At 65.0% G+C, this 14215-nt stretch overlaps 1 protein-coding gene across 2 annotated transcripts in view; it reads left to right on the plus strand.

The window, feature by feature from the left end:
* Positions 1 to 13596: 13596 nt before the first annotated feature.
* COL5A1 (collagen type V alpha 1 chain) overlaps positions 13597 to 14215 on the plus strand; it is a 117080-nt gene continuing 116461 nt past the window's right edge. For both annotated transcript variants that reach the window (XM_016128784.2, XM_016128785.2), the window contains exon 1: positions 13597 to 14103. In XM_016128784.2, the coding sequence (XP_015984270.2) occupies positions 13980 to 14103 (124 nt within the window). In that variant the 5' untranslated portion in view covers positions 13597 to 13979. The remainder of the gene's footprint in view (positions 14104 to 14215) is intronic.

Genomic DNA, 14215 nt, shown 5'->3' on the forward strand with positions numbered 1-14215 from the left:
GCTCGAAGGGGTGTGGCCTGCCAGGAAGGCCAGCCCACGACCCCCCAGATCCAAGGATGTCAGTGCTTCTCAATGGGGGGCAGTTTTGCCCCCAGAGGGCATGTGGCAATGTTCGGAGTTGCTATTCGTTGCTGCCGAGGGCATGTTATTGGCGGGCAGGTGGTGGAAGTCAGGGGTGTCCCCCTAGCTCATACCGCATGGAACACCCCCAAGCAGAGGGTGATCTGAGCGTCGAGGCGGAGAGCCCCGCTGTGAGGAAGTGGGTTCCAACCCGTGCGTGAGCCATCAGGCTGCCCCCCACCAGTGGCGAGGGGTGACTCCGGGCTGGACAGGGCAGCAGCAGAGCGAGGGGCGGGAGGCAGGCCCCCGGGCGGCCAGCTGGTCGGGAGCCCCCAGGCTGCAGTGCGACGAGCTGTCACTCTCATAGCCCTGAGCCCCTAAACGTGCCTCTCGGGCACCTGGGTGTCAGCAGGGCCCTGTGTCCCACCAGGAGAAGCCGGCTTGTGCTTGTGGTTCATTTTAATGACAGGTGAGGGACAAAAATCACACTATGGATGGCAGACAGGCCCTTTGTGGCTAACAGTCCCGGCCACCATCACCTCCGACACCCCCTCCGCCCCCGCGACATGACGACCCGGACGGCCCCTGCTGCGTGGCAGTGGGGAGCTCCACTCCACGCTCCCCGTCACTCACGCGGTGCCGGGGTCTCTTCCTCGGGAAGCCCCGCCCCCTCCTGCCCCCAGAATTCGTCTTGGCCCCCTCTGGGCGCACACACACACACACTCTGCACAAGCGTCCGACGGAGCCTCTTGGGTGAGCCACGATGGCCCGCGCTCCGTCCCTCTGCAGCCGCCGGCCGGGGGCTAGACCCGGCCCAGGCGGACGCCTCGCGCTCTCTGACGGCTGAATGGGACCCGGAGCCACCTGACCTCAGGTGGGACAAGCGTATGGGCGTGCGAAAGGGGCTGGCCTTGGACGGGAGACCTCCGCGGGCTCCGGGGACCTGCGCGGGCTCCGGGGACCTGCGGGGAGTTCCTCTGCTCTGGCCACGGGAGGGAGGGCGAGGCCGCCCCAGGCTGGAGGGGGCAGCACTAAGCCTTCAGGGTCCTCCCTGGGTCACGCTGATGAATGTTCCAGAACACCAGCCCATCCAGAGCAGCTTTACGAGCTCTGCATGGACAGAATGCAGCCTCCGTGGTGTGGAGGCCAGGGGCCTGGCTCGAGCAAGCTACATGATTCATCTTCAAGAAACCAGCTCTTGGCTCCCTGGCCTGTTCTCTCCCCGTGTGAATGTCATTTCCATTAAAACATTCTGGAAGGCTGAGGATGATTTTCAGTGGGCTGGGCTCTGAGACAACTGCGTGTTGCCGAGCCCCTGGTTTTAACCATGAGATGACCAGTCCTCTCATGCCGAGGGCGGCAGGCTGCAACTCCGGTGGCCACAGGCGTTTTGCGGCAAATCCCTCTCATCTGGCAAACAGGGGGACCCCGGAAACAGACAACTTGCCTGGCGAGGGATAGGAAAGAGCAGTCCTGGTGGACTGGGCCTCTGTGCATCGCCGGAAATGCAAATCTGTGCCGTGTGCTCGGCCACTCGCTGCCTGTGGCTGCCGGATGTTTGCGACGTGGCTAGTGCAAATGAGGGACTGAATTTTAAACAGTAGCTAATTGCGGTAAATTTTAAGTTGATATTTAAACAGCCACACGTGGCTGGCGGCTGGGACACCGTAGGGCACAGCCACTTGGGCCCACGGCTTCAGGCAGCACCAGGCGGGGCTCAGGTGTGAATTTTACAGCCAAGACGGACGCAGTGTGTGCTCTGTGCTTGGCCCTGGAGAAGCTCACAGTGTGACTTGTTTCGTTTCCTCCTCATCAGAACCCAGGCGGCGGGAGCTGGAGTCCAGCGGGGATAAGTAAATTGCTCAAGGTCACAAGGTCAGCCAGGATGCATACCGAGGTCTGTCTGTCTGTCTGTCTGTCTGTCTCTCAGGTTATTCAAAGATCCCCCTGCAATGTAGAAAGAGTCTAGCCAGCTGCTTTACCTTTGGGCATTCAAATTCTCTCAGGGATTCTTTCTGGAAAAGTAGGGAAAGATTCTTCAAACACTACACAAAAAATGGGACCAAAAAACCATCTGGCCACCTGCTCTACCTCCCACAGTATCTGTGCACAAAGGGACCGTCGTCAGCTTTCCAGAAGCCTCCATGATGTTCCAGAAGCCCCAGAGCAGTCACTTCCTGGCGACTCCACGCTCGCCCTCTGGCACTCCACTCAGATGCAGGCCAGCGTGACCCCGGCTGCTCCCGGTCAGGGTCCGCCTGCCTTGACATCGGTGTGACTGCAGGCCCCTTAGTCACCAGCTGGGCCCGCCAGTGGGGCTGGGGCGTGAGCTCTGTCTACTGACGTCCCCGAACTCCAGCCGATGCAAACGGCCTCTCTGCCGAGGACAGGACGGGAGCCGTCTCGGTGCCCCAGACAGCCCCTCCCCCGCCGGCGATGGGGGCGAGCCTCTGTCCCGCCGACTGACTCACTCAGGCCGAGGGCACCGCGGCCAGGCGCCGAGTCCTCCTGGAGCAGCAGGTCGCATCCCAGCGGGGAGGGAAAGTGGGTGGGTCAGCCACGAGCGTTAGGCGGCGAGCTGACCCCACGCGGCCTCCCGCCGCCGAGCGGGCACTTTCTCAGAAGGCCCAGTGTTTTCTCAAACTCGCACGTATGTGTCCGTCGCGACGACGGCCAGCGCCTTCCTTTGGAACAAGCAGCACAGTTTCCCCTGGACCCAGCTCAAGCCACGGGTGGTCTCGGCACAGGGGCGCAGGAGTCCGTCTGGGTGACCTCGGCGACGCGGTGACCTTGTCCGGCCGTAAAGGCCGAGAGGCGTGTCGCAGACACACCCGTGGAGCTGGCAGGGCTGGGGCCCAGACGCTTGGGTGTCGCCGTCCCGCCTCTGAGCCTTAGGCAGAGGTGGCGGCATCTGTGTTCTGGGGGGGTTACAGGCGTGGGGTCCTCCGTCGCCTCTGGGCCTTGGAAGGTGCCGCCTGTCACGGGAAGAGGCTGGACCGGCGGCCAGGGGCCTGGGGCCCTCGCTGCGGCTCTGCTCTGAGGGGAGACTCGCCTCCCTCGTGTCTGTCCAAGGGGACTTCCTGGTGAGGTACAGAGGAGACGTTGTGTTCAGAAGCGTCGTACCTGCTGTCGGCAACGAGCAAATCAAACGAAACCGCCGCGTTCCTGGACGATACCCTTCCTTCTTCTGTGACGTTGGCTTGAGACCGATCTTTGGGCAAATGCAATCGTTGTCCTCCAGAACAAACATTGGTCAACTCGATTTCAAATCTATCGATATTAGTTTTAAATTTTTTTTTGTTTAAATTTTTGTTTTAAATTTTGTTTATTTAATCTTTTTGTTTAATTTTGTTCAATAAATTTTTTTTGGTTTATTTTAAAAAGTCATCAAAAACCCAGCATGCTTTGCATCCAGGATGTCCGGGTGCCGGTCTAATGGAAGCCAAGAGTTTGTTTGCAAACGTGGCCCCAGACCCCCCTGGGGCAGGAGACGGGCGCCTCGGTCCCAAGTGCCTCGGGCAGGGGCTGTGGCAAGGCCCCCATCCCGGGTGTTTGCTGAGAACTGAAGTGACAGCGATGGTGGTTAGCCCACCTCCGGGAGCCCAACCAGTTTTGACAATCTGCGATTGGACGCGAGCAAGGGGCCTGCTGGCCACCATCGAATCCTGCTGCGGGCCAGGCCTGCGCGCAGAGCTGCGTGTGCGTCGGACTTTCCCGGAGCGGGGGGGGGGGGGACAGGAGGACAGGGGCGCAGGCGGGGGAGGAGCGGGATCCGTTCACGATGAAACTTTCTCCTTGCTTGGAAGATGAGCTGAGTTGTGAGGGGCCCTCAGACAGGCACCCTCGGCAGGTCCCGGGCTCTAAGATACCTCTGCAATGCAAGGAGACCCGGTTCCCCAAACGTCTCCCCGGCGGGTTTCCAGGCCCATGTGGGATCAGTCCCTCATCCCATGGCGGCCCCTCTGAAGACAGCTGTGCAGGAAAGCAGATACGGGGCGGCTCCTCCTTGCAGCCTCCCCTCAGGCCCATGCATCTCGGCGAGGCTGTGGGGAAGGTTGGCGGTCACAGCCGAGGTGGGGGACCCCCTGGGGGCAAGTCCAGCGAGGTGGCGATCGACAGTTAGCTGGCGGCTCTCAGGAAAATGGCCCAGCTTTGAAGCAGCTGCCAGTTTCCGTGGTGTAAATACTTGCACCGTGGCTCATTTTAAGCCATCGGCATGAGGTCGCTGAACACAGAGCACATGGCGGGTCGTTCTGAGCCGGCACGGGCCAGCTCCGGCCCGCCGCTGGGCCTCTCCTAACATGGGGCAGGTGGACAGACCCGAGGCGGAGCCGTCCTTCCGGAGTCCACAGAGGTGAGAGAGAGGGCGTTTGGTGGCCCGGTCTCCAGGACGCCGAGGAACAGCCTCCCACCAGCTCTGCGATTGTGACGAGTGTCCAGACCGCTGATCATCCAGGCCGAAGCCTGACGTGGTCGAGCGCCTTCCGCGTGCCAGGTAACGAGGGTGCGGATCGCCCCGCCGAGTCCTCGTGACGCCCTCTGAGGTGGTCGCTTAACACGTGAGGAAACTGGGGCCCAGGGAGGCCAGTGTCCCGGCCGGGGCGTGCGGCCAGCTTGGAGGAGGCCCTCCGTCCCCGGTGCCTGCCTACAGCAGGGTAGGGGGAGGAGTCTGCACCTGTTCTCGGGCCAGGGCAGCAAAGGGAGGGCGGAGTGGCAGGGGACATGGGGTGCGGGAGCTGAGGGCCGGTGAGTAGGCGGTGAGGGGCAGGGAGGGTGGGGGGGGCGGCCAGGAGGGAGATGCCAGGGATGCCCTCCCCTGCCTCGTGCCCTCCCCCCAGAACTTCGCAGCCGCCCCGCCTGGGGTGGGGGGCCAGGCCGCTCGCTGCGTTGGGCCCTGCGGGAGTGGGAAGCCTGCACGCGGGGTTCTGCCGGTTCCCGTTAAAGCAAATCTCCTCGCTGACAGAATCGAGGAGTGCCGAACTGTCCCCAGGGCTCGCCGCCCGCACATCGCGGTGACTCTCCGGCGAGGGGCCGGATCCCGTGTTCGCAGCCGGCACAGGCTGTGGGCTTCGGAGGGGACATTCCTCGCTGGGGAGGGGCTTGGCGGGGTGCCTGGAGGGCGGAGGCGACCCCCCGGGGTGGGGGCGCATGGCCTGGAGACGCCCAGGCCCAGGTCTCATTAGCGCGAGGCACGTTCCGTCTCACGCTCCTTGGCACGGAGTCCGGGTCCTCCTCGGCTGAGCGGCGGATGTGAGTGCCCGTGGCACGCCAGGCCGCACAGGCCACGCAGCCCGCGGCCCGGAGCGTAGGCAGGTTGGCAGGGGGCAGCCTGAGATGCCTCTGTGGGGCGGCGGCCTCGCGGTGCCCGGCCCCCAGGCAGCGGCCCCGACTCCCGGCCCCGGCGGGAATGCAGCTGGCCGCTCACGCCTTTGAGTTTCCGGAGCCTACCTTGTTTCCTGTGGCCCCCTAACGAAGGGCCACAGACTGGGGGGCTGACAGCAACAGGAATTCATCCTCTCGCCGGCGCAGAGGCCGGGGTCTGCAACCACGGTGTCGGCGGGACCGGCGCCCGCGGGCAGCCCTGGCGGCGGGCCCTCCTGCCTCTCCCGTTGCTGGTGGCCCCGGGTGCTCCTTGGCTGGTGGCCGAAGCTCCCTGGTCTCTGCTCTGTGGCCACATGGCCTCTCCTCCCCTCCCATGTCTCTCCTCCATGTGGCTCTCACGAGGACTCTTGTCACGGGACTCGGGGCCCACCCGCCTCTCTGACCCATCCTCCTCTCCCGCAGGTCCGCCCTGGGGTGGCAGCAGGCCCGCGGGCCTCCCGGATTGGAGCTCTGTCCCCAGCGCAGGCCTGGTGCCTTCTCCCAGGTCCACCCCGTTGGCCGAGCGAGGGGACCCTCGGGGGCCGAGACTCTAGGTCGTGGCAGCTAAGGGCCGCGGGCTCAAGCCAGACCCGCCGCCGGGTGTGTCCAGCATCCCTCGGTCTCTCTCCAGGTACCCCAAGTTCTGGGCCTGCCCACCTGGCCCGAGGGCCTCAGAAGGCCATTGTATTAGGGTCCTGTGGCTGCCGTGGCAGATGACCACAATCCGAGTGGCTTAAAACCCAGAGATTCATTCTCTCCCAGTTCTGGAGCTCAGAAATCTGAGGTCACGGTGTCAGCAGGGCCCCGCTCCCTCCAGAGGCTCCCGGGAGGGCCCTTCCTGCCTCTTCCAGCTCCCGGTGGCTCAGGATCTCTGAGCCTGAGGCCGCGTCACTCCAGCCTCTGCCTCGGCCTTCCCAGCGCCTTCTCCTGTGTTTACGTTTTAATCTCCCTCTTCTTCCGCTGCTAAGAGATGGCGTTTGGGCCCAGCTGGCGGAACCACGATGCTCGCCTTATCTCGCGGCCCTTAACTTAAGCACATCTGCGCAGACCCTTTTCCCAAATAAGGTTGCGTTCGCGGGTTCTGGGGCCGAGAGCCTGGACCTGCCTCTGGGAGCCGCTGTCAGCCTCCCTCCCACAGCCAGACCTGCCAGGGGTCCCCCGATATTAGCGCTGCACCCGCTGCTTCCTGGGGCTCCCACCCCGCCCCATCGGGCCCTGAGTGTCGGCTCAGGAAGGCACGGGAAGGAGCATCCGTTCTGGGCCGGACGAGCTCCGAGTGGGACCCGGGGCCTGCGCCCGGGGCCCCGATGGCCATGGGCCACTCTTTGATGCCCCGAGCTTGAACTCTCGCCTGCAGGTGGGGGCCACTCCTGGTGTCGCTGTGCCGGGGAGGGGTGCGGAAGGCCGTGCTGGTCAGGCGGCCGTGGGGTCTGTTCCTGCCGACATCGCCTTCCTGCGCCCACCCTCCCGCTCCTGTTACCCCAAGTCACACGTCGCGTGCACCCCTAGACGCTCAGCTCGTCGGCTGCGCTCAAAGGCTTTGGGGAACGAGTGAATTCGATTTCTGAGTTGGAGCCACAGTTTGGGAGGCTCGTTCTACATTCTATATCCCCTTTTATTTCCTCTTATGGGAGAAAATTCCATCTGGGAGCTATTTCCATGAAAAATATTGGTTTAATGCTAACAACAAAAACAAATAAAACCGAGCCCTACTGGAAAAACCAACAACCCCAGACAGCGTTGGCACGCCCGGGCAGTGTGCTGGCACCTCAGGGGCCCGCCGAGCACCCTGTCCTCGTGCCAGCCGGGGCCCGGCGCCGGGGGCCAGCGCTCGGGACGCGAGGGGCACCTCGGGGTTTCTGCGCGGGCCCCGTATGCGCAGTGGGTACCGCCGGCCCCGTGCTCCAGACCGCAGGGGACTCCAGTGCATCCTCGGCCTCAGACGCGGGGCGTGCAAGGACACTCCGGGCGCAGAGGCCTCTTCGACGGTGTCCAGGACCTCGGTGGGTTGAATCGTGTCCTGCTCCCCGCCCGGTGAATGTGACCTTGTTTGAGATGCAATCAAGTTAGGGGTCGCGAGACGGAGAGATCATTCTGGACTACGCAGGGGGGCCCTGGCCGCCGTCGCAGGTGTCCCCGTAAGAGGGAGCAGAGGGAGAGCAGAGCAGACGCGCGGACGAGGAGCCACGGGAAGACACAGCAGAGAGCGGCGCGGCCGCGCGCTCGGAGAGCCCGGAGCCCCCGGAAGCCGGGGGAGGCGGGAAGGACCCTCGCCTGGGGTGCCCGGAGGGAGGGGCCCCCGGCGGCACCTGGATTTCAGACTTCCAGCCTCCGGAACTGGGAGAGAGTACATTCCTGGCGTCGTAATCACCCAGTCTGCGGTCGTCGGTCACGGCAGCCCCGGGACACTCATGGAAACCAAGGTGAAGTTGGCGCGGCCGTGGGGCTGGAGCTTTTAAATATTAGGCATGGGCGTTTCGAAGAACGGGCAGGTGCGTCCACGCCTCGGCGTGGCTTTCCCTGCACAGGGAGGGGCCGGGGCACCAGCTGTGGCCGTTGGTGGCCTACACTCCTGCAGGGGCCCTGGGGTATCCCCATCCTGAAGTGGGTCTGGGAGGCCCCCAGGCATCCTGGCAGGTGGGACCGAGAACCTCTCACCTTACGAGAAGGTCACCTCCAGCTCACAGCGCCTCCGCCTGCACTCGTGGGCCTGACGGGAGCCTGGGGTGCTGAGGCCAAGGCAAGGCCCCACGCCGGCTGGGCCCGGGGTCCCCACGACCGCCACCTACCGGTTAACCTGTCGGCCCTCTAAGGTTTGCCGGATGGGGACGCCGAGGGGAGAGGATGGCCGAGGCCTCCCCGGGCGGGTGCTCAGCGCTCGGAACAGCCCAGGTGCCACCATGAATGATGCGCACACACCTACACAGGGGTCCAGGGGAGAAGGCCCCGTGCTCGGGGCTCTGTGGACACGTGTGCCGGGCAGTGGGGAGGACCCCGCGAGATCCCGATGTGGGTGTCGTCGCGAGCACCCCAGAAACGCTCTCTGAGTCCGGGGAGCAGCCCGCGCCACCCTCCCAGGTGGTTCTCTCCCCGAGTTAACAACGGCGAGGATTTCCCTGGGCTGCGGCTCAACCCTCGTCTGTAAAACATTCTCCTCGGGTAATGCGCCCAGCTCGTCCCAGCTGGAAAGTGTGTTCGTCCAACACTGAGTCATTGCAAACTCACGCCGAAGTCCGACCGACCGGTGTCTGTCACCAGCCACGTTGCCTGGAAATCCCATTACCTTGCGCCGTTTACTTGGCCCGTGACGGGAGCATCGAGGTTCAGTAAACCAGGTCTTTGTGGGCTGACGCGGAAACAAAGCCATGTTCCACGGAGGAGGGGGAAGGCTGGGCCCGGCGGGCAGCGGCCAGAGCTGCTGTAGCCGTCACGTCATGCCGGCCCCGGCCACACCCAGCCGCGGGCTGTGGGCCTTGTGCTGCCCTGTCCCCGCACCCAATGGGTGGCTCCCTGGCCCTCGAGGGCCCTGCTTCCTGGCCTCCATGGTCAGGGCCGTGTTGGAAGAACTGCCACCTCCAGGTAGACGCGTGGGCTTGGTCCACACGATGCCGCCGGCCGACTCCTGACCGGTCTGTGCAGAGCTGGCGGGCCTGGCACTGCATGTGGTGGCTTGCACGTGGCCTCTGCAACGGAAGTGGCTCCTTTGCTGCGTTCTGGGTCGGGAGGCTGGCCCAGCCCTGGGAGGAAGAGCCTTCATTTCTCAGTCATGGAGGTTTTGGCCCAGGTGGGAGCCTCCATGGCCACCAGGCAGGTGAACCTGCAGGATTTCAGAACGACTCCTGCGGCCCTGGGCTTCAGCGTGATGACCGGGACCAGAGCACAGGGCTCCCAGCTTCCAGCACAGCCCCACGCGCCCTCTGGGTCACTCGCCGAATCTTGATCTTGCACGGACAGTGGGCCGGGCTGAAAGGTCCGGTCCAGTGGCCGCCTGCTCGGGGTGGCAAGGACATGAACGCAGCTGCACATGACCGCACAGTGCTCTAGGCCCGGCTTCTGCCCGCGTGGATGTGTGCGCAGCTGTCCCAAAGACTGTGACCACCCCCTGCACCCCTGCGGGCCTGGGGCACCACCTTCCCAGAGCGGGAAGGGCAAGTCGCTGCGGCCAGGGAGGGGCGGGACAGGGGAGCCTGTGCAGGCGGCGCCGTCTCTACCCGTGTCCTGCCCCACACGCTGTGCCCTCTGACACCCAGTGTGCCCTCTGACACACAGAACGGACACTCAACTCCATGTGCCGAAGGAGGGGCGTCACCGGCAGGGCTGGACCAGCCGCCAGGGCAGATGCCATCTGAGGTCCTTCCCACTGGATGCTGCTGTGCCCCCAGCCCCGTGGGGGTCAGGAGGCTCCCGTTGTCCTGGAAAGCTGGGCGCCCCCTGCCCAGGGGTTCCCCGACCAGCCCCCAGACTGGGCTTGCCACGGTGTCACGGGCTGACCTGTGTCCCCGCCCCAAAGGCAGGGCCCTTAAGGAAGTGACTGAGCTAAAATCCGGCCACCCCAACGTGACGGTGGATCCAGCCAATGTTCTGGCTTCTTTACAAGAGGAGAGTTAGATACAGACGCGGCAGAGTGACGGCCATGCGGGGACTTGGGGGACGTGGTCGTCTGCAGGCCGGAGGGAGTGGCCTCGGGAGGAGCCTTCCCTGCTCACGCCTGGACCAGTGACTGTCGGCCTCCTGGACATTGCTGGCGTTGAAGCCACGGTCTGTCCCAGGCCTCCCCAACCGTGCCTAAGTTAAATAAAGAATGCTTCAAAAGCAGGGGACAGAGGACACACTTTGTCATAGGCCTCGATGGTGGTAGGTTTTCCTGAGTAACTACTCAGGTATCCACTGGGATTATGAGCCCCATGCCCCCGCCCCACCCCAGGGTGGGCAGACCCCTGTGTGCTGAGAGGCACGGCCTGCACAGGGTGGGAGGGGCGGAGGTGGGGGCTCCTGGGGCCAGCAGGGCTGGCCCTCCTGCTGACAGCCTCCCTATTTCTGGAGAGCGGAGTCGCACGGGAGCTCTGGGTTCAAGTCCAGCCAGGCAGGTCGTCCAGTCCCTTGGGGGCCCACCTCGGTGCCCTGGTGCCCCACGGACTCTTGGAGGGCAAGCAGACCCCTGGGTCTCTTCACTCCCTCCACTGGCTGTGAGGCGGGAAGGAGACACGGGACCCACTGTCCTGGAGGGAGGGTGCCCCTGGAGACGGCCGGCTGTGTCCCAGCCTGGCAATGACTCTGGGAGCTGGGTGGCCCCGTATGATGGGCAGGCGGGCAATGAAACACGGACCCCAGAGAGGGCATCGCTGGGTGTTTGTCATGCATGCTCTGTCCAGACCACGCCTAACAAGTGAGAACCGACCGCAGGGCAAGGGGAAGCCGGGCGGTCGCGTCCCAGGTGCCAGCCCTGGGGCACACCCGGTGGCAGGGGAGGGACAGCGAGGGGGGCGGGGCCGACGGCAGGCGGGGGTTTGCAGAGCCCTAGGCCTTGGCCAGGCTGGGACCCTGGCCTTGACTCCGGCGGGCGAGGAAAGCACTCTGCAAACAGGTGTCCCCAGCCCGCCCAGGCGTCGGAGGCGCCAGGGCCCTGGCCGTGGTCGTGCTCGGCAAGACGCCCCGGAGCTGAGGGCCGAATGAAGAGTTTTCAAGGGACCCTCTGCTCTAGTCACGAGTGGGAGGGGTGGCGGCGGGTCACCTGTCTGTGGGCCAGCCTCCACCGGGCAGGGCCGGGCAGGGTGACCGGCCCCTTTCCCGCCCCAAGGCGAAGCTGGCTTCCAGCTCCGGCTGGGCTGGGGCACGGAGGAGCCAGTGCTTTGGGTGAGCTCCTCACTCCTCATCCCTACAGGGGAGAAGCGCGATTACCCCCCACTGTTGCGTGTGACCTGATGCAGTGTGGACTCGCACGGCCGAGGGCCAAGCACAGCTGGCCCCTCATGGCCGATGCTCTACACGGCCACCACCAGAACTCCAGCCATCGCCTGCTGCCCTGGGCTGATGGGCCCGGCTGCCCGGTTTGGGGGCCTTTCTCTGAGTTGCTCGGTGGGATAGGAATCTGCCCCCCCCCCCACCACTGCAGACCCAGACGAAGTAGAACCCCACGCTTGTCAGCTTGGATGAGCCAGCGCACCCCTTGCTCCCTAGGAGAGGGTAAAAAAGGCGTGTGTCCTATCTGCCCACAACCACGAGGAGCAAGTCTGGTGACTGAGCAGTCAGCTCTCTGGGGATCCCTCCAGGGACCCCGGGTGGTCGCCTGACTTTCGGCTCCTGATGGACCAGCTGTGCGACCCCAGGGCTAAGCTCAGGCACCCATTCTGAGTTCTGCATGCTGGGAGGGTGGGCTGACTGAGGCACAGGTGACCATCAGAGGAGACCCGCACTCTTCTGATAACCAGGCCACTGACCTGTGTCAGCACCCCCAAATCGTCAGGGGTGAAGCCGACCTTCACAGTGGCGGGAGGAGCTGCAGGGGCTGGGCGGGGTTTGGCGGGTAGGGAGTGGCAGGTGGGATTTGTCTCTCATTAAGCTGCACAGGGGAGTGAGGAGCCAGTGGCTCCAGCCCTCCCGTCCCACACACCTCGTACACGTACGTGCACATGCACACATACCCCATCACGTTTGCGACTTATGCGAGTTGTAAAAAAAAAAAACCAAATAACAACAAAATATGAAATTCAGAAAGGTTTTGCTTTGCTTAATGTATCTCAAACATCTCATGTGTGTGCATGCATGTGTGTGCATGCACAGGTGCGTGCACGCACAGGTGTGTGCAGGTGTGTGTGAGTGCATGCATGTGTGTATGCATGTGTGCGTGTGCATGTGTGTGCATGCATGTGTGTGAGTGTGCACATGCGTGTGGGTGTGTGTGTGTGTGCCGTGAAGCCCCTCTCATTCTGTTCCTGTGCAATTCGGTGCCTGATGACCACGTGTGGCAGGTACGGAGCCTCACCTGTCAGGTAGCACCAGGGACCCGCCATCCAACTCCTGCGGCAGCACACGAGAACCCCCAGCAAAACTAGCCTCTGGCCACTGCCTCCCCTCCCATGCCCCTCCCCTCAGGCCTGTTTCCAGAGTGATGGGAATTAAAGGGCATTTGAGGAATTTCATGCCCAGTCTGGAGATGTGACTGGCGACGGGGAGCTGGGGAGCTGGGGTCCCTGCCTTGCTGCAGCATCACCGGCTGCATGGTTTGTTCCATGCGGAAGGTGTGGTTGGCTCAGGGTCTGCAGAGCTCCCCTAATTCACCTCCACAGGTCTCTTTTAAAAAGCAGCGCTGCGCCCCCCCCCCCCCCCAGGGGCTGCGAGCCGGACCTCACCAGGCTGTGCCAGGAGGCTCTCTGGGCCTGGGGAGCCTGATGGGTGGGGTGCCAACAAACGGCCAGGAGGCCAGGGCCTGGAGGGGGGACCTCACCAGGGCTCAGAGAGGTGAGGACAGGAAGGCAGGGCTGGCAGCGTCCCCAGGGACTGTCAGCTCCCAGAGGGGTCCAGAGCCGGCTGGGATGAGGAAGGGGGAATGGGGGTGCCGGCCGACCTCGCCTGATCAATAGTTCAGCTGCGCCACACGCGAGCTCCTTTGGGGACCTTTTGGGAAGTTAGACCCCGGCTTGACGTGGATGCCGGGTCTGCACTTATGGGGGGACAGCGAGGGCGAGCCTCCGCCCCGGCTGCAGTCTTGGGCGCCGCGATGTGGCTGGACTGGAGGTTCGGTCTCCACCCAGACCAGGGGCCCGATGTCTTCCACGTAAAAGAAAAGTTAGGCGGGGTGAGCTGCGACTTTCTATTTAACCCAGAGTGCTCAAACGCGGGGCCCCCTCCACACAGGTTCCTGGGGCTCAGCCAGGTGTGGGCACCAGGGGCGGGAAGAGTGGGGGCCAGGGTGGGCTCTCGGGCTCCGCGGCCGACCCCTCGCCCCTCCGCGCGCGCTGGCCGAGAGATCGGGGGCGCCGCGCCCGCCCCACGTCCGCTCCCGCCCCGGGCCAGCCCCTTCCTCGCTGCAACTCGTCCGCTGTCCCCACCCCTTGGCCCGCGGCGCCCAGTGGGAGGCGGAGGCCGGCCCGGCCGAGCCCAGCGCCGGGCTCTGATTTGCTGCGGGAGCCGGGGATCGACAGCCCCCGCGGGTGCCTTCCAGCGCGGAGGGAGGGAAAAGTGCTCGGCGCCCAAGGCTAGGTCCGCACTCCCCGTCCCCGCGGCTGGCTCAGGACCTCACTCGAGCGGAGCGCGCACGGGGAGCGGGTCGCGGGGCGGCGGCGGCCAGGGGAGGCGAGCAGGAGTCGGAGGAGTTGGAGGAGGCGAGGGCGAGCGAGCCGAGCGGGGTCCCGGCCGCCCCGCGGGCCAAGGTCGAGCCGTCCCGCCCGTGGGCGAGCGCGCGCGCCGACCCGTGCCGGGGAGCCGCCGCCACAAAGGGAACGAGCCGCGCTTGCTCCCCATGCCTTCCTGAGGTCGTGCCGGCCCCACCGAGTCCGCTGCCCGGGCCGAGCCCCGCGTCCCCGAGGGTCCCCGCGCGCCCCGCCCCGCGCCCCGCCGGCATGGACGTCCACACCCGCTGGAAAGCGCGCAGCCCGCTGCGCCCGGGCGCCCCGCTGCTGTCCGCGTCGCCGCCGCTGTTGCTGCTGCTGCTGCTGCTGTGGGCGCCGCCTCCGAGCCGCGCAGGTAAGGGCGCGGGGGCGCGGGGGCGCCGGCGGGGCTGCAAGACAGGGCGCGGGCCGGGCGCGGCTGTCACCGGGCGCCGGCCTCTTCCGCGCCCGCTCGGCCTTTCCCCCCG

Source organism: Rousettus aegyptiacus, unplaced genomic scaffold, assembly GCF_014176215.1.
Source record: "Rousettus aegyptiacus isolate mRouAeg1 unplaced genomic scaffold, mRouAeg1.p scaffold_m13_p_3, whole genome shotgun sequence".
In the NCBI taxonomy this organism is placed as follows: domain Eukaryota; kingdom Metazoa; phylum Chordata; class Mammalia; order Chiroptera; family Pteropodidae; genus Rousettus; species Rousettus aegyptiacus.